Here is a 22,712-nt window from a genome sequence, read left to right as displayed (position 1 = left end):
CCCCCAACCATAAAATTATTTTCATTGCTACTCTATAACTGTAATTTTGCTACTATTATGAATCGTAATGTAAATATCTTTTTTTTTCCGATGGTCTTAGGCGACCCCTGTGAAAGGGTCGTTCAACCCCCAAAGGGTTGAGAACTGCTGCCCTAAAGGAAAGTAAGCATGTAATAAACAACCCACTTTTTTTGCCTGGTATAAATTCCTTGTTCCCACTCCTTTCTGGCTATAAAAGTCTTACATTTTGGGGGCCGGCTGAGTGACTCAGTTGGTTAAGAGTTGGCTTAAGAGCGCAAGCTCTGAGCAACAGGGCCACCAGTAGATTCACACATGGGCCAGTGACGCAACACTGAGCTGAGCTGTCGCTGAGCTGGCACCCGGATGGCTCAGTGGATAGAGCGTGCACTCTTAACAACAAGGCTGCTGGTTTGACTCCCGCATGAGATGGTGGCTACGCCCACCCGCAACTAAGATTAAACACAGCACCTTGAGCTTAGAGGCCACGAGCTGCCAATGGGAAGCCATATGGTGACCGATGCCCTCCACAACGAAGACTGAAGAACAGCAACTTGGCTGGTTCTCTTCCCCAATTCCCCAACACTGTTCCCCTCCCCTAATTCCCCAATAAAATCTTTTAAAAGGAAAAAAACAAAGTCATACATTTTGTACAGCTCCTCAGAGCTCCTTTCTTTTTTTTTCTTTCTTTTTTTTTTTTTTTTTAGTTGAGCCATCCTGCCACCTGTTGGCAGCTCAGCAGCAGCTCAGCTCTGGCCGGGACTCGAACCGCTGTTGCTCAGAGCTCACACTCTTGAGCAAGCTCTTAACCAACTGAGCCACTCGGCCAGCCCCAGAGCTCCTTTCTGACTGCTTGACTGAATGCTGCTCAACTGGAATCAATTTTCGCTCAAATAAACTTAACAATTTTAATATGCCTCAGTTTATCTTAAATAAGAGGAAAAACTGTTTTTTCTCTACCCATCTTAGGTTCATTGGCCCTGTAAATTAGACTGACAAAAGACAATTTAACAAGAGAAAAACAGATTAATATGTGCATTGCACACACACATGGGAGCACTCAGTTATAAGTAACTCAAAGGGGTGGTTAGAACTCACGCTCGTATAGCATCTTAATAAAAAAAGCAATTAATTTTTAGAGAAGTGATAAGACAGAGGAAAAGGACTTTGAGAGTCTAGGGCAACAAATTGTGGGAAGGTAAATATATGAGGAAACTAATGAAAAATAAGGGCTAGTTAGTAAAGTTTATTAGGTAGATTCTTCTGGTGCCCTCTCTGGGCTGATAAGGATCTAAAGTTCTTCCGTCCTTACTGGTAGAGAGGGGAGGGAGGACACTTTTACAAATTTATGTCCTGCTTTTAGGCACACAGAGGAGGGCAGGGAGCTTTTCTTTTTTTTTAAGCTGAGTCATCCTGCCACCTGTTGGCAGCTCAGCAGCTGTTCAGCTCCGGTCGGGAAGAGAACTGCTGTTGCTCAGAGCTCAAACTCTTGAGTGAGCTCTTAACCAACTGAGCCACTCGGCCGGCCCTTAGAGAGCTTTTCTTGTATCCTGGTTCTTCTCAATTGCCTTCAGCTCAAAAGAATCCTTATGCTAAAGTGTCATATTTTGAGGTGGCATATTCTGCCACCATTCAACACCCAACATCATAAAACAATGCGAGAGTGGAGAGGCAAGAAAGTCCCCTTATAGGCAAAGGCCACGATTTTATACTGTGTCTCCCTACAGTAAGTAATGTCATTCTATCAAAAGAAAAACAAATCCTCCAAAGAATAGGACTCTTCTAAAGAAATGTCTGCTGGGAAAGAAGAGTCTCTTGTCTCTTTTCCACTTGTGTTGTATTTTCACTTTCTCCTTCAGATCCCTCCTTTTGCTTCTCTCTACTACATGTAACAGCTCTGCCTTTTAAAAATTGGCCCTAATGTGGCCACAAACCCCTTTCCTTAGATGATATTGTGATAGACTAAGAAATATATATTTGGTCTTCCTCCCTGGTTCCTGGCACAGAGTTCCTAAGTCCCTTGTAATTTCCTAAGATAAGAGCAATCTTTTGCTATAATATTTGATTTTGTCCTTAGTTCTGGAACTAGCTCCAGAGCAGTAACAGTGAAAGGAGCATCTTTTGTATTCATAACAAACCCTTTTCACTGAAAGGGTTCAGAACAGGCCTCCCAAAGATGTGCCACTTTGGCATGTGAATTATTTTGAGTTGAAGGCAATCAAGACCCTGCAGGTTCACAAGAAACTTGTACCTCTCCCTTAAAATTTTAAATTAGAGGGCCGGCCAAGTGGCTGAGTTGGTTAAGAGCTTGCTCAAGAGTACGAGCTCTGAGCAACAGCGGTTTAAGTCCTGGCCCGAGCTGAGCCATGAGCTACCCTGTGTAGCCAGCAGCCAGCGTGAGCGGCCATCCAGAAGCCGGCGACTGATCTGCCTCGCCCGGGAAGAGCGCAATGATGGTGCCAACTTGGGCCAGTGAAGCAACGTCCTGCACAACTACACTGAAGAACAAAAGGGCAGCAACTTGTCTGTTCCCCTTCCCCCAATTCCCCAGCACTGTTCCCATCCCCTAATTCCCCAATAAAAAAGAAAATAAAAAAAGAGAAAAAAGAAAAATTTTAAATTAGAGTCCTTGCCCATAATAAAAGACATCACCAGAAATAACTTTTTATGATCCATGTGTTCTTCTAATAACTTCTAATTACTGAACATCGGCTCTTCTTATTTTTTTGAGAATGATCTTCCTCCTCTCTGAATCCCCAACGTGCTTTGCCTCACTCATCCTTAGCTCAGAATGTCAACTATACCTCATTTTCTCTTCCTGTCTCTGAACCTTTCACGTAACTCTCTCATGTATTTGGGGTTCACACACATGTACATATGTAATTAAATTTGGTTATTTTCTCATGTTAATCTGTCTCATATCTATTTGATTATTAGACCAGCTGGAAGAGCCTGAAGGTGTAGAAGACAGCTTCCTTCCCCACACAACCACACTTGAGTTTATGTTAATAAAGTGACTTTTGGAAAACCCCTAAAGGTGGGGGCCGGTTGCCAAGGGAAACAACTATGTGATTAGAGGGTTGGAACTTTCAGTCCAACACCCCTCTCCCCCCACCCACGATCTCCAGATAGGGGAGAGAGACTAGAGATTGAGTTCAGTCACCTGTCACCAATGGCCAATGATTTAATCAATCATGCTTATGTAATGAAGCCTCCATTAAAAAATCCCTAACCAAAGGAGTTCAGAGAGATTATGGGTTACTGAATACATCCAAGTGCTGAAAGGGTTAGACACCTTCCATGGAAGCTCTGTGCCCCTTTCTCCATACCTCGCCCTACGCATCTCTTCCATATGGCTTTTCCAGAGTTGTATTCTTTTATGATAAATTAGTAATCTAGTAAGTAAACTGTTTTCTTGGATTCTGTGAACCATTCTAGAAAATTATTGAACCTGAGGAGAGAGTGGTGGGAACCCCCAATTTATAGCTGTCAAAAACACAGGTGATAAACCTGGACTTGAGATTGGTGTCTGAAGTAGGGGTAGGGGACAGTCTTGTGGGACTGAGCCAGTAACCCATGGAGTCTGCACTAACTCAGGGCAGTTAGTGTCACAATTGAGTTAAACTGTAGGACAGTCAGTTGGTGTACTCCAAGAATTAGAAAAATGCTTGGTGTAAAAGGACCCATACATTTGGTGTCAGAAGTGTTGATGTGAGTACAGAAAAAGAAATCATTTTTTCTTTTACCGTATTTCCTAATAGAACAGATTAATAGGTTATTATTTTCAGAAGAAAAATTTTAAGAGGAATCAAATTGCAAACAGCACAAAGTCAAATTGCTGTCAAATTTCTAAAGTATCAAGTTTCTGATCTAAGTCCTAGTAAAGCAGCAAATATCTTCAATGAGTCCATATCCCTTTATCCTAACAAAACTGTCTTTGCAGTCTCTGATGGAGTGGAACAACTTTGCAGGCTCCTTTGTCAGATTTCCTTCCCTCTTAGCTCTTTGGGAGTCCCATAAAGAGAAGCCTTCAATCTTGCTCCATCCTTGGCACCCAAGACAGAGTCTACCACATTGTCCTTTCCAAGGGCAGAACACTCTCCACACATGGGGCTGAAATCATCAGTGCTTGAGCAACGTTGTCCAATATAATTTTCTGTGATGATGAAAATGTCTCTGTGCTGTCCAATATGGTAGCCACTAGCCACATGTGGCTATTGAACAATTGAAATGTAGCTAGTGTGACAAGAAACTTTTATATAATGTGTATTAATTTAAAATCTAAGTAACCACATGTGGCTAGTGGCTATCATACTGGACAGAGTAATTTAAGAGCTATTCCACTCATTTCCTAGGTTTAAACCAAGGGCCACACCTTGTTCGTAGTTCATTCAAAAGGCAATAACATCCATTTGAAACCAAAGAATGATCCATCCCTGCCAGACCTGAGCTATCAGGTTATCAGCTCCACCTACTTCTGGAATATTTAATGTAACTTACAGGCACAGAAAAGAGGGTTTGTCAAAATTAGTTTTTATGCATAAAGACCATATTAGTACTTCAATCATACATAAAATCACACATTTGGAGGTAAAAGGAAAATGCATTCTTTCAAACTTGCACATATTGTGTCTTGTCTTAAAGATAAGACACAAAAGAAAAAAGTACCTTTCATTTCTCCCCAGAGGCCTGCCTAAGGCAGGCACTGAGAGTCTTTTCCACTCTATAATTCTAGCAGATCCAGCCCAATCCTGAGATATCCCAGTTCTGAGGACACCATGAGGGATCTATTAACTTTGGTTATATGGTTTTTCATATGTTCAAGTTTCCTACTGAAAGGTTCGCCGAGGAGACAGGGGGCGAGAGACACCAATATTCAAGCGAGCAAGTTTATTAACCTGCCGGGCTGAGGCCGTGAGAGGCATCAGCCCCGACTAAGGGAAGGGTCTAGTTTTTATAGGGTGGAGTAAGTAACTGGTGGCAACAGCCGATGGTGGCAATGGCTGGGGGCAAGGCAACGAAAAATTTCTACTTGTGCCAAGCAGAATATGGATGATGTATTTCCCACTGGGTTTCAGGCCTAGCAGGATGCCAGGTGTGCACCCATTACTGCATGGCTGAGCTGGCCTTCAGGGCAAACAGTACCTTACACCTACTTCCAAGCCAGCTCTAATGTAAAGCTGGTTTGGCATATGGAAACAAAACACAAATGCTTCTCTGCATTTCCTCTTGAGGTGAGGTCTAGAGAGATCGAATACCAGTTCCAGCCAGCTCATTCTTGCCTCAAAAAGTTCTGCATCTTACAGGTTTTCAGAAAAGTGGGAGATTTTGTTGCCCTGTCTTGAAGTAATATTGCCTGGAATTTCCTATGTGGTACAAGTTAGAATACAGGGCCCAAACCTTTGGCACTTAGCACATTGTTTTATAGTAATTGTTTACACTTCTGCCTCCTTGCTATAATTTCATCCATTTATTTGCCCAATAAGTACTGAACATCTACTCTGTGCCACATCCTGTTCTAGGTGCAGGCAGCAAAGGGGAGAATAAAACAGAAAAGTTCCCCTGTGAACCTTAGGCTCTAGTGGAGGGAAACTAATAATAAATGAGTAAACAAATATGCATGATAATTTCAGATAGTGAAAGTGTTATGAAGAAAATAAAATAATGTGACCTAACCAAGGAAGAACCTAAAAGGGTAGACCCTAACCAAGACCTGAAATCTGACAGCTGACCAGGGACATCAGGCCCCTTTTTAAAAAAAAAATTTTTTTACCAGTTCAGATAAAGTTTAGAGCCAGCCTAAATTTGGCTCCTCTGCTGAGCTAGTCTGAAGTACACTCAGAGCCTCTGAGCTAAGCCAGCCACTCCATCCCCAAGTCCTCACAGCCCATTCTAGTTACATAAAGGAGGCCCAGCCTTATAGGTTAGTCCTTCAAGTGCCCCTACTGAGGGGAGGGGAGGTGGGAATCCTCCAAACTGTGGGAGACCTGGGGTTTGGCCACATCTTCCTGGGAACCAAGTTGGGAAATTGCCAGAGCAAAAGGGATTGCATCTTGGCATATGTCACTTAGGTTTAGGGTTGCCAGATAAAACACAGGATGCCCAGTTATGTCTCAAATATTGCATGGGACATACTTATTTTATAAAAGTATGTGTTGTTTGTCTGAAATCCAACCTGTGTTTTATTTGTGAAATCTGGCAATCTACTTGGGCCCCGGGTCCTTTGTAGGAGCATTCCACCAGTGGTGTGGTCTCCACAAACATCAAAAGCATCTGATTCAAAAGAACACCAGGACTTGGGTGTTGGGGGCGCGGAGGGACCGGAGCCATAACAGGGAAGCCCAAAAAGTGTGTGCGGAGCATGCAGGGGTAGTTCTGTCACTTTTTAATTATGAAAGAATGGAGGGCTGGTGGAGCGCCTCCTGTGAGGGACTCGGTTGCTCAATACTACTCATCTCCCTCACTGTCCCCCAAATGTGTGACCAGGTTTACCGTCCTGTTCTGTTAGACCGCAGAGACCTCTCTCCCCCACCGCACTCGCGTCCTGGGCCCGCCCATCAGCGGAGGTTCAAGGCCAGAGTCTGAGTCGGGGTTCAGGTGGGGACGGCCTCCCGCCAGGCCGCGCTAGCCCCGCCCCGCTGTGTTACCCGACCCTTTTCTGGGTCAGCTGGTGCTGGCGTCAGGGGGAGGGATGTGCCCGCTCGGCTCTACTCGGCAGGGCTTGTTTACTATGGCTGATGATCTGGAGGAGCAGTGAGTTAATCCTGTCTCTTTCTCTTTCTCTTTCTCTCTCTCTGGGCCATGATCGTGGGACTCTCTGTGGCTGTGGAACACTTTTAGACACCTTCCCGCCTTTCCTGTTTCAGGTCGGCTTCAGGGGAAGGCGGGGGGCTGCGTTTGCTTGCTTTGCTTTTGCCCAGAAAAGGCGGCAGCAGAACCCGGGGAGCGATGGGAAATAAGTTTGCCTGCAGCTCAGGGTTTCGGACTCTCCACCTTAGTCTTCGCGATCGCTCCTCGTTCTCCTCTAAGCCGCTGTGCTATGGGATTAGATTTATTGGGAATGTCTGAGATGCCCTCCCAGAACGCTTCGGGGACGCGGATGCGGGAGTAGCAGCCAAGTCTACTCTTCTGGATTTGCCCCAGGACGGAAGTCAGGGGTGTGGGAAGAATCTCGCTTAGCCGGGCAAGGGGAGGGCCTGGGAAGAGGAGAGAGGGCTCCACCGCGCTGGAATAGATCTAATTGGACTAATGGGCTTGCAAACTGTGTTTAGCTCTAGCCCACCAAGACTCTTTTCAGCTTATGATCCTAGTTGATAATGTTTTTAATCATCATGACAATATCCTTTATGATGTGGTCTCAAAAGTAGAGCTTTTGGGATTTGTTACCACTGTCTCAAGGGCATCAGGTTTGGGATGCCACCTGTAGGTGGTGTGACTAGCCCTTCCCAGTGTGATAGGAACCAGGAAAAGTTTCTTGCACAATGACTCAGCTCCCAGCCAAGCCCTGGTTTCACCAGAACAGGGCCTTTCCTGGATCCTGTTCCCACTTTTCAGAGCTGCAGAATAGGTAGCTTGCAAAATGAATTAACTTTATGACAAGAACAGCTTCCTGTGCTTGAAGGAACTGCCCAGCGGAGTGTTGCTTTCTATGATGACTTTTCCAAGAGAAAGTATCCAATAGCTACAATGATTTAGGGAAACAGTATTAGAACTGGTTGCGGTACAGTTAGTTCACCCCCCTTTTACAAATGAAGAAGCTAATGATGTAGGATATTTCTTGTGCCGGGGTCTTGGCCTCATGGAACCAAAGAAAGGAGACATGGACCAGAGAGGTAAAGTTGCAGAAAAGGAATTTATTAAAAGTAACAGTACATTTCAGAGAAGCAGAAGCGGGCCCGAGCAGTAGAGAATGGCTCAAGGGCCATTATTAGAAAAGAAAGTACACCAAAGAGTTTGGAGCGGGCCGAGCAAAGGAAGCTCAAAAGGCATTGACTGGCCAAGACTTGGAGTTTTTATCCCTTCTTCCTCGAGAATGGGCTGTTCCTCTCTGGGTATGGGACCACCTGATTGATCTCATCTCTTTAGAAAAGTTTATTAGAAGAAAAGAGAGGTTTTGGGTGGAGAGGGGAGGTCTTTTGGGTGGTGCATTCTGTGGGATGTGCAAGAATGCAGAGACCCACTACCTGCCTTGTTTTCCCCTTGAGAGATATGATCCCCATAAAATCTCTATGGAAAATTGAGGGACAGGAGGTCTTTTCTTCAGTATCTGCTTCCTCCTGGGCAGGGGTGTAGAGCTGTCCCTGCCTATTGGGGGATTCACAGAACTTTCACCCTATCTGATCTCAGTTGAGAGGAAGGGGTCTCGAGATCCGCCTGGAAGACCGTGTTGGCTTCTTTGGTTGGTACTGGCAATCTTGCTGGGGTACCCTCTGTACCCCAAGGCCCCTAAATGAGGAAAAATATTTTTTAATTAATAAATTTCTTAAAGAGCAGAGCTCAAAGCTATTGATGTAGGGTGGCTACGGGTTTGGAAAGAACATTAGTCTTTAGCATTTACAATCAACAAGTATACTGGCCTGGGGAAATGTTAAAACCTATTTAGTCTCTGGGATGGGATTAGGTCCAGAATGGCTTGGGGAATGTTTGGAAGTCACAGGTTTTAAGTAGTTATCTAAAGCCAGGGTGGGTGAGAGATATTCTGTGATTCAGTCTAGGGGCAATCTTTAGTTTAGGTTTCAGAAACTGATTCGAAGAGTAATCAAAGCCAGGGGCTAAGACATTAGGGAAGAGGAGATTTAAAAGTTGTCCAGTGGGGTGGGAGGTGGGGTCTACTCACTTGGTCCACATCACTCGTGCCCATGGAAGTTAGGAGACTTGCCCAGGATCACAGAGGTCCAACAGGCTGCTGACCCAGCACAGAACCCCTTCTGCCTCACCCCCATCAGGATAAAAATGCTCTAGATGGAAGAGACCACCCTGGCCGGGCTAAGTTCATGGCTAAGTGGCTTCTCTGCTCCTTGCCCCTATCCACCTCCAACCTCTCCCCGCCCCCTCCTGCCCTCACCTCCCAATTGTATTGAGCAGATACAATGTGCCAGGCACTATTTCCAGTGCTGTATTTGTAACATTTTTGTAGAGAGGCAAAATAAAACTCCCCGAATATCTGCTGAGCATCCGTGGTGCTGTTCCATGGAACAACATTTCTCCCGAATGCTGCAGATAAAATACAATGCGGGGTCCAGATGTCGTGGTCTGACTTGTTGCGGTCTCTATGATGTGGAGAGAAAGTTTGTCTCTGAAGACGCAAAGTTCTGTGGTCTTGGTGCACATGCTTCAAGTTTACGTGGAATTCCAGTGGAGAATTAAAAGGATTTTGAGTTTCCTTAGTGTTGAACTGATTGAGACTGACAACTCTCACCTGGAGAGTTGTCACTGATGTATCATTCTCAGCTGCAAACCCAGTATTTCTTTCAAATCCCAAACTGTCATCGAGAGTGGCTACTTACAAAACATTGGGAGTGTATTCGGTTGTTGGAAAAGTCGTGACGTATTTTTTCTATGTTTTTTGTTGCAAAAATGCGTCATGACTTTTCTGACAACCCAATAGATAGCTTATGATTTAGCTGGTGGGAAAAGCGTTTATTGGGAGTTTATCTTGTGGTAGGCATTATTCTGTGTGTTTTAGGTGCATTAACTCAATCTTTATAACAATCCTATGAGGTAGATACTATTATTACCTCCCATTTAAAGATGAGGAAACATTGACACAGGAAGGCCACAGCCACATTGCTGGTAAATGGCAGTGCCTGGCTTTAGATCACATCTCCTTTCAGAAAACAGACCGGTGTCAAAATGATTTACATAGTGTGAGTACTCATGTATGGCCTTGCGCTGAGACTGGAATGTCCAGAGGAGAGGTACAGAGAACTCTGGATTTGAGATCTGGGTTCTAGTTCTGCTTTTTCTAACTACCTGTATGACCTCTTTGGGCATCCGTTTGCTCATGTGTAAAATAAAAAGGCTGGGCTAGATGGTTTCTAAGAAACCATCCTAATCTAAAATTCTGTGATTCAAATAATGTACCAGGATGCCCAGTGTGTACTAAGTGGGGGGAGTTGGTAATGGTTCCTCTCGTTCTCCCACAGAATGCCCCTGTGACTATGCCCACATTCATAGGCCCTTCCTATAGCTGGTAGTGTCCATCCTGTAATCCCCTTCACCCAGACAGAAATCAAGAAAAGAGAAATATCATATGGGATGGGAAAGGAATAATAAAAACTCATTCACTGGGCATCTAATTTGTCCCGGGCACCTTGCAAGGTCTCTTACATACCTGGACGCCCAAAGTCCGGTTATTTATCAGGCCAAAGCTATTCCACTCATAACTGATAATACTGTGACTCAGATGCAAGGTTTTTTTTGGTTTGTTTGTTCTTTTAATTCCAGAACTGGTGCTTTCAACTTCTACCCTGCAATGACTTGAAGTCCCCTGGGGTATGAAGGAGAAAGCAGAATAGGTTATCGTATCTGTTTTTATTGCATGCCACCAAAGGTGAGGATTATGTGAAGTTTCTACTCATTTTATAATCTGGAAAACAAGTCCAGAGGCAAGCTGTGTCCAATCAGTGAGTCACAGCAGGACTTGAACCCAGGTCTCCTATCTCCTGCTCCCTGCCTATCCCATCTTTTTGCTCAAGGATTGCCTGAGAGCCCGACTGGGACTGACAGTGCTCTGTACTTCCAGGGGCTTGGAAGAGGGCACACACAAACCCCAGAGCCCTGCCAGGAGGGTAGATGGCATGGGAATTTGTCCTACTCTAAAGGAACATCCAGTCCTGGGGATAGCAAAAGATAACTGAAACATTAGTTAAAAGTTGGCTTTTTTAAACACCCTTGTAATCTCCTTGGACATTATGAAAACTAGTAACAAAAGGTATTATAAAGCTCAAATGAGATACCAAATGTGAAAGTGCTTTGTAAACTGTAAGGTGCTCTGCACATGGTATTCTGAGTCTCCTTGGAACAGAGGGCATGTTGTTATTAATAGCCATTTACCAGGGAAGAGTAACACTCTATCAAGCAGTGAGGGAATTGCTGACTGCCATAGTGGAAGGTAACACCCTGCACCCTGATCACTGTTTTGTAACTGTCAGCAAGGCTGAAGGCATCAATGTTTCCTTTCCAATGTTGCCAATGAGCGTCTCTGTGTCTCCTTGTCCCAGGCCTCAAGGCTGGCTGAGTAGCTGGCTGCCCACTTGGCGCCCCACTTCGATGTCTCAACTGAAGAATGTGGAAGCCAGGATCCTCCAGTGTAAGTAGAAGGGACGGCTTGTGCCACCTCCCTCAGGAGACCCAAAGAGGATACAGGGTCTTCCCAGAGCTTGGTACATTGAGCCCAGTGACTCTTGATTAACAATGCCTGGGGGTGGGAGGAAGGGCGGTGGGTGATCTGAGGGAACAGATTTGTACAGAGGACACCATATTCTATAATGGTTCCTCGACGTCCCCCTCCCTGTCCACCATGCTAGCTAGCTCCTGCCACACACATCCCGCAACTTCACCTCCAACCCTACACCAACTATTAGCACACAACACACACAAACATACACATCTCTCTTTGCCTTCTTCCTTCTCCCCCAATTCCTCTCTTTTTCCTCTCTCCCTCTCTCTTCCAAACACACAAGCACTTAGATTTACCACCTTCCTACCCAAGGACCAGCAGTCCTATATTTTCTTTTTTTTATTTTTTATTGGAGGTTGGGGAAGGGGAACAGCCAAGTTGCTGCCCTTTAATCTTAGTTGTGGAGTGTACAGCTAGCTCAGCCTCCAAGTCCAGTTGCCATCTGGGTGCCCATTGACACCTCGTGGCCACTTAGCTCAAGGTGCCGTATTCAATCTTAGTTGCAGGTGGGCATAGCCCACCATCCCATGCAGGAGTCGAACTGGCAAACTTGTTGTTAGGAGCACGTGCTCTCACCAGCTGAGCCATCCTGCTACCTGTTGGCAGCTCAGCGGCAGCTCGGACCAGGCCCATGTGGGAATTGAACCAGCGACCCTGTTGCTCAGAGCTTGCGCTCTTAACCAACTGAGCCACTCAGCCAGCCCCTGTATTTTCTAATATTACTATTGCCCCACCGCTTCCCTGTTTGGGGACAGGAGTTTGGAATTCCCACAGACCAGCTCTCGTGGGTAGGGCATCCCATGAGCAGCAGCAGCCACTGGCTCAAACAAGACATTTTGGCCACATCTCCCTGTGTTTTTCATGATCTTAGCTGTCCTGTACCGCTGCCCCAGCCATCGCTACCCTCTCTCATGGACCTAAGTGCAGCCAAAGAGCAGCTTTTGAGCTTCTGTCCAGGATCCAAGCGACTTCCCCCAGGCAGCTCTGTCATGTGTCTGCCTGCACGCCAACAGAGCAAGCACTGCCCACCTTGGGCTGTCCCAAGAGGAATAAGAGACATGGCTCAGGTCACAACCATCACCCCCCTCCACCTGGCTCAATTCCAGGTAGAAGCTGCCCTCCCACAGACCCTCAGTGAGGACACTCCTGTCCACCTCCCAAGCTCCAAACATACAGGTACAGGAGAAAGCGATGCGGGAGTTCTGTGAGGTCAGTGGGGTCACAGCCACCCTGGGCCCAAAGGGAGCCAGGCAAACAGACTCAAGGAATTTCACCTACACACTAGATGGTCTACAGATTGTATTAGAAGTTGAACTCTTAGGATGGATGGTGAGAGGATCATGAAAGGAAAGAAGTAAGAGCAGGTTTGGGGATGGAAGGACAGAACTGAAGAGCAGCCGTCCAGGCCAAGTGATAATGCTGTGGGGCTTATTACTCTGCCCTGGATCCCCTCTTCCCAGGTCTGCAGAACAAGTTCCTGGCCCGATATGTGTCTCTCCCCAACCAGAACAAGATCTGGACGGTGACCGTGAGCCCCGAGCTCAGGGACCGCACGCCCTTGGTGATGGTGCATGGCTTCGGTGGTGGCGTGGGCCTCTGGATCCTCAACATGGATTCACTGAGTGCCCGCCGCACGCTGCACACCTTTGATCTGCTTGGCTTTGGGCGAAGCTCAAGACCAGCATTCCCGAGGGACCCCGAGGGGGCCGAGAATGAGTTTGTGACCTCGATAGAGACGTGGCGGGAGACCATGGGGATCCCCAGCATGATCCTCCTGGGGCACAGTTTGGGAGGATTCCTGGCTACATCTTATTCTATCAAGTACCCTGAAAGGTAAGGAGGAGCCACCCTCTCCATCATGACCTAACTCCTCGCCTTGCCCGTACCCTTCCAGTGTTAGTTTCCAGTAGTTTTCTTCTTCCTGGGCGATTTAAGGGCTATGGTACCTCCAAGCAAATACAGCGTCTCCTTTGTCCTCCTTTAGAGTTAAACACCTCATCCTGGTGGACCCATGGGGCTTTCCCCTCCGACCAACTGACCCCAGTGAGATCCGTGCACCCCCAACCTGGTTCAAGGCTGTGGCCTCTGTCCTAGGGCGTTCTAATCCACTGGCTGTTCTTCGAGTAGCTGGGCCTTGGGGTGAGTAGCCTACAGATAAAGAAACTATCTCCTCAAACCCAGGCTGTCCCATTCTAGAAGCCCTACTGTACCTGGACTCCCATCATCCCCACTTGTTCTTGAAAAGTGGGAATGGGCCTAGCATTGTTATTTAAAGCTATGAATCTGAACCAGATCTCTTAGTCTGCAGTTTCAGAATGTTCTGTTTTTTTTCATCTGCATGGGAAAAGCTTTCCTATACAAGGGACAGACGGAGCAGAACTACTGCTCTGTGTCTTGGCTAGACCCCCAGAGAGAGAGACAGAAAGGGGCCATGAGTTCTTAGGCTACATGTGTGAATTTCTGGCAACATGTTGGCAAGTCAGCGTGGTAACCACCACTGGCCCCCATCTCTGCAGCTCACCTAGCACCTGCAGCAGAGAGATAGCAGAACCATAGCCTCCAACACAACCCACAGTGTCAGTCACACCCCTTGAAACCGTGCCCTTCTCCAGTCAGATACCACATCTTCACTATTCAGTAGCTGTCAGCAAATTTTGTGGCTAAAGGGAGGGAAGGAGTTTGGGGGGGGGGGGCAGCAAGAGTAAATGAACTCAGTAGGTCCCAGGCTTCTGACCTCATATGCCAGCACCCTAACTTTCTGGGGCGCTTTTTACTCTGATGAAGTGAAAAGCAGGTTCCCTTTATGGAAAAGACTGGTGACCTTCTATCTTACACCAATAGCTTATGTATACATAGTAATGTTCAATAGCTAATTATTATGAGTTAATTGCTAATGGCCAAATAAGAGTTGTTCCTCTAGGCCCTTCTTGAGAAACAGAATGGCTCTGGTAGAGAAAAATTAGCATTTGAATAGAAGGTAGGAGTTTAGGAGAAGCCCAGCTCTCACCCCTCTCCCCTTCTCTGAACTTGCATCTGGCCAGGTTCATGCATGGGTATGAGAGCTGGTGTGGCTGGGGCAGTTGGCTGGCAGCCATGGAGGAGGGCCAGGGCCCAGGGGATCCTGGCTGTCTCTGCCTCTCACCCCTGGTTTCTCACATGCAGAGAGAAGACCAGGAGAGAGAGAGAAGTCAGAAGGTGACAATTAGGCCCAGTTTTCACAGTCTGTTCTAGGTGCCATACTGCTTGTTCATGAACTATATAAAGAAGGTGAAGAGAACAGATTGCTCTAAAACTGTGCTCTGAGTCTGAGATGCCAGGGTTAAGATTGCCTCTCCACTCATATTCTGTTACAGGCCTGAACATGAGCGGGCTCTTGGGAGGTGGTCTAGTTTTATCCACTGTCTTTGGAAGATTAGAAGGCCATTAGGGTCTCAGGGAGAATAGCTCAGACTGTAAAAGGAAAGCCTCTCAACCATGGACGCTTGTGGGGTTTGCGATCCTTGGAGGAAAAGACCTTGGGACTTCATTGAGCTGAAAATAATCTGATTCCTCAGTGACGTTAGACTGTTAAAAATTATTTGGTAACCAACTGACTCTCATTTGTAGTCATCTGGAGCTTCCTGAAAGACTCGCACACTCTTTCTGCCACTATAAGGTTAAATGTACAAAGCAAACAAACCTTTAGGAGCAATAATATTTGGTGAAAGTTGTTAAAACTGTTTAAACACCCCCCACCCCAAACTGGCCACTCCATTGTTTTCTATCCCCTCCCAGGGCCTGGCCTAGTGCAGCGATTCCGACCAGACTTCAAGCGCAAGTTTGCAGACTTCTTTGAAGATGATACTATATCGGAGTATATCTACCACTGCAACGCACAGAATCCCAGGTGCAGGCAGCCCCCAGAGCCAGCTTTGGGGTGGACAGGTTTGGGGATAAAACTCCAACTGCTGGAAAACTCCGGAACTGCCCCAGGATCGTTCTGTGCTGTGTTTATTCTTCCACAAATCTCTTATTCATTTAGGGGACCACAGGCATTAGCAGGCTTGGTTATTTCCAGAGGCTTCCCCAGGGATAAGCACAAAGGGACAGCGAAGATAATAGATTAATTAAAATTGCCATTGTCTCTAGAGGAGGACTTTTACTCTTCCCTGGAGATAGGCAATTAGCCTGATAAGCAAGAGTCTGGAAAACATGTGAAAACATCTTTTTTATTTTTAATACTAAAAAGGTGATGTGGACATGGTATTTTTATAAAGGCAAAAAAGAAAGAAGTCCTCTGTCCCAGACCTGTAATTCCCAAATTTCCTTGTTATTTGCAGTCTGAGACAGCACGTGACATTGCCTCCGAGAACCTCCTTGCCCATCTTCCTTTGCAGATGCGTGACTATATCTATAGAATACATTCCTGTAAAGAGAGTTGCTGATTGAAAGAAAGTGCATTCTAAAATTTAATTATGTGCCCCTTGGAATACTTATTTTGGGGATAGGAATTCCTTCCAAGTCATTTGGAATCTTGAGAAGTTCCTATCTGTGACTACTCACACAGCAGGCCCTGCAAGCCTGCTGATCTGCAGTCTTGGCAGCTGACAGCCAGGGCAATCAGGGAGGTAACCTTCCCCTCAGGCCATGCTGTGTGAGTGGCTGATACCAGGAGAATGCATTGGTGGCACCCTCTCTGTGTTGGCTTCACCCCAAGCTGCTGGGAGGCATCTCAGGGGAGCCAAGGTCCCTGCGAGCAGCAGCACTGCCCCACCTCATTCCCGGCCTGTCTAGGTCCCCCGCTGTGAGCCAAAGCTGTGAAGAAGAGGGACGTTTGTTATACTGTCTGAGCATTAGCCTCAAACCCAGACAGCTTTCAGGCAGCGTGGGAACTGTCCATCCAACATTCCTCGTGAGCTCAACTAATTGAAAGGCCCCACTTAGGCAGCAGTATAGAAACTCAGCTCAACAGTCAAATCAGGTAGCCCCCTGCTTCGTGCTCTTGACCCCTCTTTCAGTCCCCACTGGGCTCAGTGCCAGTCTCATGCCCACTTGAGGCCCCACAGACCCAACCCTAGCCCTTTCCTCAGAACGCTCCCCAGTCCTAGACCTAGTTCTGTATAATGGCCTCCCAACCTAAGCCACAGAATATATAATCATGGGACTCATTCCTGTCCTGGAGGAAGCAGAGAGGACATCAGTGATAACCAGTCCCCTCCCCCCAAACACCATCACTCAATTTTATAACCCCCTGAGGGTTTCTGAATTGTAACCCTGACAAGCTCAAGGTAACTCTTACCACTTCCTTGGAAAACATGAAATTTGGCCAAGGAAAAATATTTGGGGGGGAGGGGATACCTACTTTATTTCACCTAAACATATGGGCTTTGTCCATATTTTCATTTTCCTCACCTAATGACCTAATAAAGTGGGTATAATTCCTCGTGACCTAATAAAGTAGGTATAATTCCTCTCTAATTTGTAGATGAGAAAATTAAAGTGTGTTCTGGTATACACACTTTGCTAAGAGTATAGTCAGGATTTGAAGTCATGTCTCTCTGACTCCAGAGTCTGATTTTTTTCCATTATGCTATGATGTCTTAAGGAAGAACTGTTTCTTCCTTAATCCCCTCATCCCAGGGGTGCGAAAGAGACCACGGATATAATACCCTGAACAGCCTGAGCCTAATAAGAGGCTGTCCCTCCTCTGCCTCACTCAAAGCTACAGACCAGCCCAGAAAGCTGCTTCCATCCCAGCTTTGCAGGCCTCTCATGATAGGGCTTAGTTAGCTCTACCTAAGGAAATGACCAGAAAGCAAAGTAGATTCGATTGGCAGTCATTGCTTCTCACCTAGCACAAACTGCTGCTCCCCCCAGGTCCTCGCAAGAGTGATGTTTCTTTCCGGTCTCCTCATGACACCCTTTGTACTACCATAGTACTCGCCTTTCAGAGTCCACCTCAAATGAACTCCTTCACCTTCTTCCTCCACCTCTTACAGGCCAAGTCCCTAGTCTGTTCTCATGACACTACCAACCTTTCATAATTCTTGGGAAATTTGAACTTAAATAATTAATCACATAATTCGTTATGTAGTGCCTAAAGTGTGAGCTAAAATGGGAGCTGCAGGAGGGCAGGTACTGCGTCTTTCTTGTTCATATGTTCTCTGACTCAGCTCAGCATGACGCATAAATATTTGTTAAATAAATCTTAACCCATTGCATTCTTGGACAATTCCCTGTGCCATGAGGGTTTTTATAAGCGTGTCCCTCTAACTATTCTGTGATAGGAGGTCTCTGGATAGTCCTAGCTCCTAATCTTACCAATATTTAATGAGTCAAACCCAGGGTTTGAGCGGAATACCAAGATGATGAAAATACTGCCTCAGCCTCTGAAAAGACCAACAAATTGACATTTTATGTTGCGAGTTTTATTCTACTAATTGCCTCACCCTATTTTGCTTCTTAGTGGTGAGACGGCGTTCAAAGCCATGATGGAGTCCTTTGGCTGGGCACGGCGCCCCATGTTAGAGCGAATTCACTTGATTCGAAAAGATGTGCCCATCACCATGATCTATGGGGCCAACACCTGGATAGATACCAGCACGGGAAAAAAGGTGAAGCTGCAACGGCCGGATTCCTATGTCCGAGATATGGTACGTTGGCCACCCAAGGAGGAGGACTGAGATGGAAAAGCTGTGCATTCAATGCCAGCACCCGTTAGTTGACTCTCAGCATGGATGAGTAGAGAAGGGTGAAGGAAGGAAGAGTCAGCATGTAAAGAGCGATGGACAGATTGAGACGGGGCAGTGGATTTGAAAGGGTTGGCTCTCTGTTATTTCCTATTTAGGGGTCTCTCTCTTCTGTATAGCCCAGTTAAGTGAAAAGGCAGGCTCTTGCCCAGTAGCCAGACACAGACATCATGCTACCCCTCCATCCTCACTGTAATTCCCACTCAAAACCGGAGCCGTGGACAGTAGAACGAGCAGTAGAGGCTGCCATGACACCTCACCACACTCCTGCCTTCCCTTTTTTCTTTGTACCCTCCACCCTCATTTGCTAATGAATGTGCTTAATTAGGCTGAGTGCCTACTGGGCCCTGGGTGAGATGAGCAGATCAGTGGTGAGGCTAGCACGGAAGGCAAGATACAGGGAATGGCCATGGGAGAAGGAGAATGGGATATTGAGAGTCATTGGCTCCCGCAGGAAAGTGCCAAGGTGTGAGGAGCAAAGTGGACCATTGTTTCTGATAAGTTCTCATGGGTGATGGGCAAGCAGGCCTAAAGGAAAAAAAGTGGTTCTACAGCTTTCCAGTGCCCGGAGTAAAGTGCTTTCCCACCCCTGACGGGTTTCTCTCTCCACAGGAGATTGAGGGTGCCTCACACCATGTCTATGCAGACCAGCCACACATCTTCAATGCTATGGTGGAAGAGATCTGTGACTCGGTTGATTGAGTTGCTCTCACTAGAGGAAGAGGAGAAAGCCAGAGATTCGCCTCCCTGTCTGCTTACTCACCCCTCTGTCCTTTCCTCACCAACTAACATGTGCCACCAGGCAGAGTCTTGGGCTATAATAGGACAGGAACACAGCGAAGAGCACTCCAGCACACTTAGGGCTGGAGTCAGAAGCCACAAGAGGCCTTGAGCTCCCCATCCCAGGGAAGAACACAAAGGGTTGCTTAGTGCCACTCCATTCCCTCCATGCCAAGTGTCACCCAGATGGTGGTTGTAAAGGGCCTGCACCCAGCCATGTTCCCTCCCTGCAAAAGGGAGAGCGGCGTCTCTTCCCCTGGACAAAGGAGAGGCTCCCAGCCTTTCCCTGCTCTGGAATGTTGGTGGGGGGTAGGTTTCATGCAATAGCATTTTCCTCCTCCATTCAGCCCTTGGCCTCCATCCCATGCCAGTGTCCAGGGTCTGGTTGGGACCGGTTCCCACTTAACTACCAAGAGCAGGTCCTGGCACTCCCTTGTTCTGCAGAGTCCCTCCCATGATCTGAGAGGTCATATCCAAAGGCCTCATTAACGGATGAGGAGCAGGACATGGCTGGCCCATGGTGATATAGCTCTTTTCCAGAAGACTCAGGCCAGAACCCAGGTCTGTTGACACCCAGTGCTCATTGCAGACTCCTTTTGCTAAGGTTCGAGGCAGGCACTATTGCCATGGGATAACTGGCCAAGGATAAGCCCATCCCTGCCACACATTCCAGCCCCATTGCACAGGGGTGCTGTTGTCCTGCCCTGTGTCTGAGCCCTGGCTGCCTAAGCTGGGGACACTCAGGTGCTTTCTTCCATTCCCCTCCTTTGTGCCTTGGGCCCTGAAGCCCCGCTTGTAGTATAGAGCAGAGGTGGCCTCTGGTGGAGAGAGAAGGGAAAGGCCCTTCAACTCAGGGCCAAGTCTGGATTCCAGTCCCTGGCAAGGTTTCTCTACCTGCCCCCAGGGCTAGGGCCACTCGGAGCCCCTGCTCATGGTCCAGTAGGGAGCCTCATGCCAGCAGTTTTCTGTCCTCATCAGCCACAGGATGGTTCTCACTGCCTGGCCCTCTGTCCCTGCCATCTGTCTCCAGTTCATCCACCCAACCTACCTGTCGCCCTTTCCCAGGGGCTGGGTCCAGGTACTGCTGTGAGGTTTGGGGCAGTAGGCCGGGCCTGGCCCCAGAACCAGGGCAGCTTCTGCCTGTCCTTCACTTTTGTAAAGCCAACCCTTTCACCAGAATATTAACTCCTGGTGCTTTGTACTACTGGTCCAGCTATCTTGGGCTCCTTTTCTACATTAATAAAGAAATGAGTAAAAACTGCTGGTGGTGATGGTATTTAATACTGCTCTGACAAGAGTGCTAGGGTGCTGCTGAACAGCTCATGTAATGCCTGAGTCAGAGAAGGGGGCCCTGAGAGGTACCTGCTTACATGTCTTTCCCTTTACCCTTTAGCATGGCATCCACCCTCTAGACCTAGATTGGCACAGGCCATCCAACCCCCTCAGGATGGATGGGGAGTACAGATGGGCCATACCCCAATTCACAGGAGGAGAATTAGGCAGACCTGGGTGCTCCCTGCTGCTCGGTAAATAGCCTTCTTCCAAAGTTCACGGGGACTGTGCCCTATAGCCTGTTCTTCTAACTCCTACTCATCCCCTCAAATATTCCTTATACGGAAGCCTGTCTCTAACCCCCCAGGCTGGACTTGGACATCCTGTTCTGTGTCTCCATGCCACACTCAATTGTCCCTTTTGTAAAACTCAAAACATGTAGCCACTTGTTTAATGTGTCTTTCCCCCCCAAATCATAAACTACTTAAGGACAAGAAGCACATCTCATACCTAGTTCATGGTCAATAGATGTTTGTTTTCATTGAGCCAAGAGAAGTGAGACATGCCAAATGTTCAAAGAAAGTGTTCAAATCATTACCAATAGTGCCCGCTGTGTTCTGGCTGAACTCCAGCTAGGCCCAGAATTTCACAGCTCAAAGTGACACATAGTACTACATATGTCATGATGAATGAATGAACTAACGAAATGAATGGAACTCCTGGGTATAATTACAAAGCTCTGATCCATCTCAAGACACTCTCCATCTTTGTGACTGAAGATTGCCTGATGGCCAACTCAGCTGTTTGGAGGAGAAGGCAGGTATTTGGAGCTAATGGCATGCTAAGAACTGAGACTACAATCGTGAAGAAACATGATCCCTGCCTTCATGGGAAATTACATTCTACATGGAGAGGCACACTTAATCAAATTACTATGTAAATTAATATAAAATTGCAACGGAAAAGGGCTGCCCTTGAAAGGTCAGGAATGCCTCCCTCAGAAGTAATGACAGCTGAGCCTGAAGGAAGTGCAGGTAAAGGGAGGGGAAGGAGTATCTGGAAGGAACATGGAATGCAAAGCCCTAATAGCAGGGATGGTGGCTGTGAGGTGAGGCTGGGGAGCTGGGTGGGGAGCTGCTCGTGTAAGCCCCCTGGCTGTGAAAAGAATGTTGAGTTCATCTTAAAAGCAATAGAAAATCATAACTGGAATGAGTGTCAGGATGGGGTGGGGAGTGTGACAGAATCCAATCTGGGACTTGAAATGACCACTCTGGCTGCTCTGTGGAGTACAGATTGGAGACGGTTGAGTTCCTGCAGGGGAACTGTAAGGCCACTGCAGAGGTCCAGGCCAGAGATGCTGGTAGCTTGGACTTGGCCAGTGGCTAATGGACACACAGAGGAGAACGGTGCAGGAAACGTTTAGGAGGTAAAAGCTGTCAACGAAAAAACATCCAGCCTAAGAGAAAGTTTATAAGAGTTTATTTGAGCCAAACTGACAATTGCCAGGAAGCAGTTAACAGATTGAGAAAATGCTCTGGAAAATGACCATTTTGCAACTTATTTTATACATTAGAATCAAAGGAGGAGGGTTACATGAAATCCATTGGTTGTAGATTAAGGGGGTGGGAGAAAGCAAAGCAGGGAAATCTCTGGGATTGGATAAAAGTAAATTGGAGAGACAGGTACTTCTTTTACATAGGTGGGTGCAGGATAGTTAACAGCACTTTACAGCACACAGAGACAGTATTTGGGGAACAAGATAACAATTAGGGATTTTGTAGTTTCCTGCTCTAGTGTGGTAGGTTGTGCCCCCTGTGGGGGGTGAAGGGCAGGGAGGGAGTCTGGAATAAGAGGTTACTCTGATATTGCAAGAGTATGTTATCTTAGATGCAAAAAAAGATGACAGACAGGCTTAAGGTAAAGACTGACCTTTGTTAAGGAAGCTACAGAACAAGGATGTGATTTCCCACCATGGCCCACCTTAGTTAGGAATTTTTATGTTCACGCCATCCTCTGTGGTTATTTTCAGTCTCCTGAGCTTGTCGGGTTTAACATGTGGCCCCTTTTCCGTTCACAAAGCAAAAGAATTTGTCAACACGGAGTGATGCTACCACCCCTTCAGAGGCAGTAGTCACCAAACCTGTTCACATAACACAACAACCTAGGGTATCTTTAAAAATATAGATTATTGGGCTATGTTCCCCGGAGTTTTTATTCAATAAGTTTAAATGAAGTCTGACCATGACATCTGCATTTAAACACATTCCTTAGGAGATTCTGATGTCTCTTGTCTTCAGGCACTGGTCTAAGGGATGCTGTGTCTCTGACACTTGACCCAGAAGGCCTCTGTAGAGAAGTAGACCCTGTGACCCTGAAAGTTCATCTCTTGCTTGCTCCAGAACCATTTTTTGAGGCTACACAACGTGATCTGATTTTTGCAAACACATTCCTCGGGAGCAGATGAAATAAGAGTCTGCGCAAAGTCACCCTGAGTATCCTGTTTACACTATCAT

At 46.8% G+C, this 22,712-nt stretch overlaps 1 protein-coding gene across 4 annotated transcripts; it reads left to right on the top strand.

The window, feature by feature from the left end:
- The first annotated feature begins 6,685 nt into the window (after nt 1-6,685).
- Nucleotides 6,686-20,188, top strand: ABHD4 (abhydrolase domain containing 4, N-acyl phospholipase B). Of its 4 annotated transcripts, none has more exons than XM_019663190.1 (7): nt 6,686-6,771; nt 11,241-11,329; nt 12,927-13,252; nt 13,404-13,558; nt 15,194-15,305; nt 17,865-18,051; nt 18,760-20,188. In XM_019663190.1, the coding sequence occupies exons 2-7, from the start codon at nt 11,306-11,308 to the stop codon at nt 18,847-18,849; spliced, it is 894 nt and encodes a 297-aa protein (XP_019518735.1). In that variant the 5' UTR covers nt 6,686-6,771; nt 11,241-11,305; the 3' UTR covers nt 18,850-20,188. The 4 variants fall into 4 exon arrangements, with proteins under 4 accessions (XP_019518735.1, XP_019518733.1, XP_019518737.1 ...); XM_019663188.1 differs by having other exon boundaries at nt 6,692-6,771; nt 12,880-13,252; XM_019663192.1 differs by lacking the exon at nt 6,686-6,771 and adding an exon at nt 6,778-6,884.
- Nucleotides 20,189-22,712: the final 2,524 nt, after the last annotated feature.

This window comes from Hipposideros armiger, unplaced genomic scaffold, assembly GCF_001890085.2.
Source record: "Hipposideros armiger isolate ML-2016 unplaced genomic scaffold, ASM189008v1 scaffold_385, whole genome shotgun sequence".
Classification (NCBI taxonomy): Eukaryota; Metazoa; Chordata; class Mammalia; order Chiroptera; family Hipposideridae; genus Hipposideros; species Hipposideros armiger.
The sequence above is the reverse complement of the archived record's forward strand: the minus strand, read 5'-3'. Positions and strand labels throughout refer to the sequence as shown.

What these genes read in the sequence shown, in the direction of transcription:
- ABHD4 (XM_019663188.1), top strand. Translation starts at nt 6,710, where the DNA reads ATGTGCCCGCTCGGCTCTACTCGGCAGGGCTTGTTTACTATGGCTGAT. An exon ending in TCGAGTAGCTGGGCCTTGGG is followed by an intron (nt 13,559 to 15,193) that starts GTGAGTAGCCTA and finishes ATCCCCTCCCAG; the next exon opens with GGCCTGGCCTAGTGCAGCGA. An exon ending in ATTCCTATGTCCGAGATATG is followed by an intron (nt 18,052 to 18,759) that starts GTACGTTGGCCA and finishes CTCTCTCCACAG; the next exon opens with GAGATTGAGGGTGCCTCACA.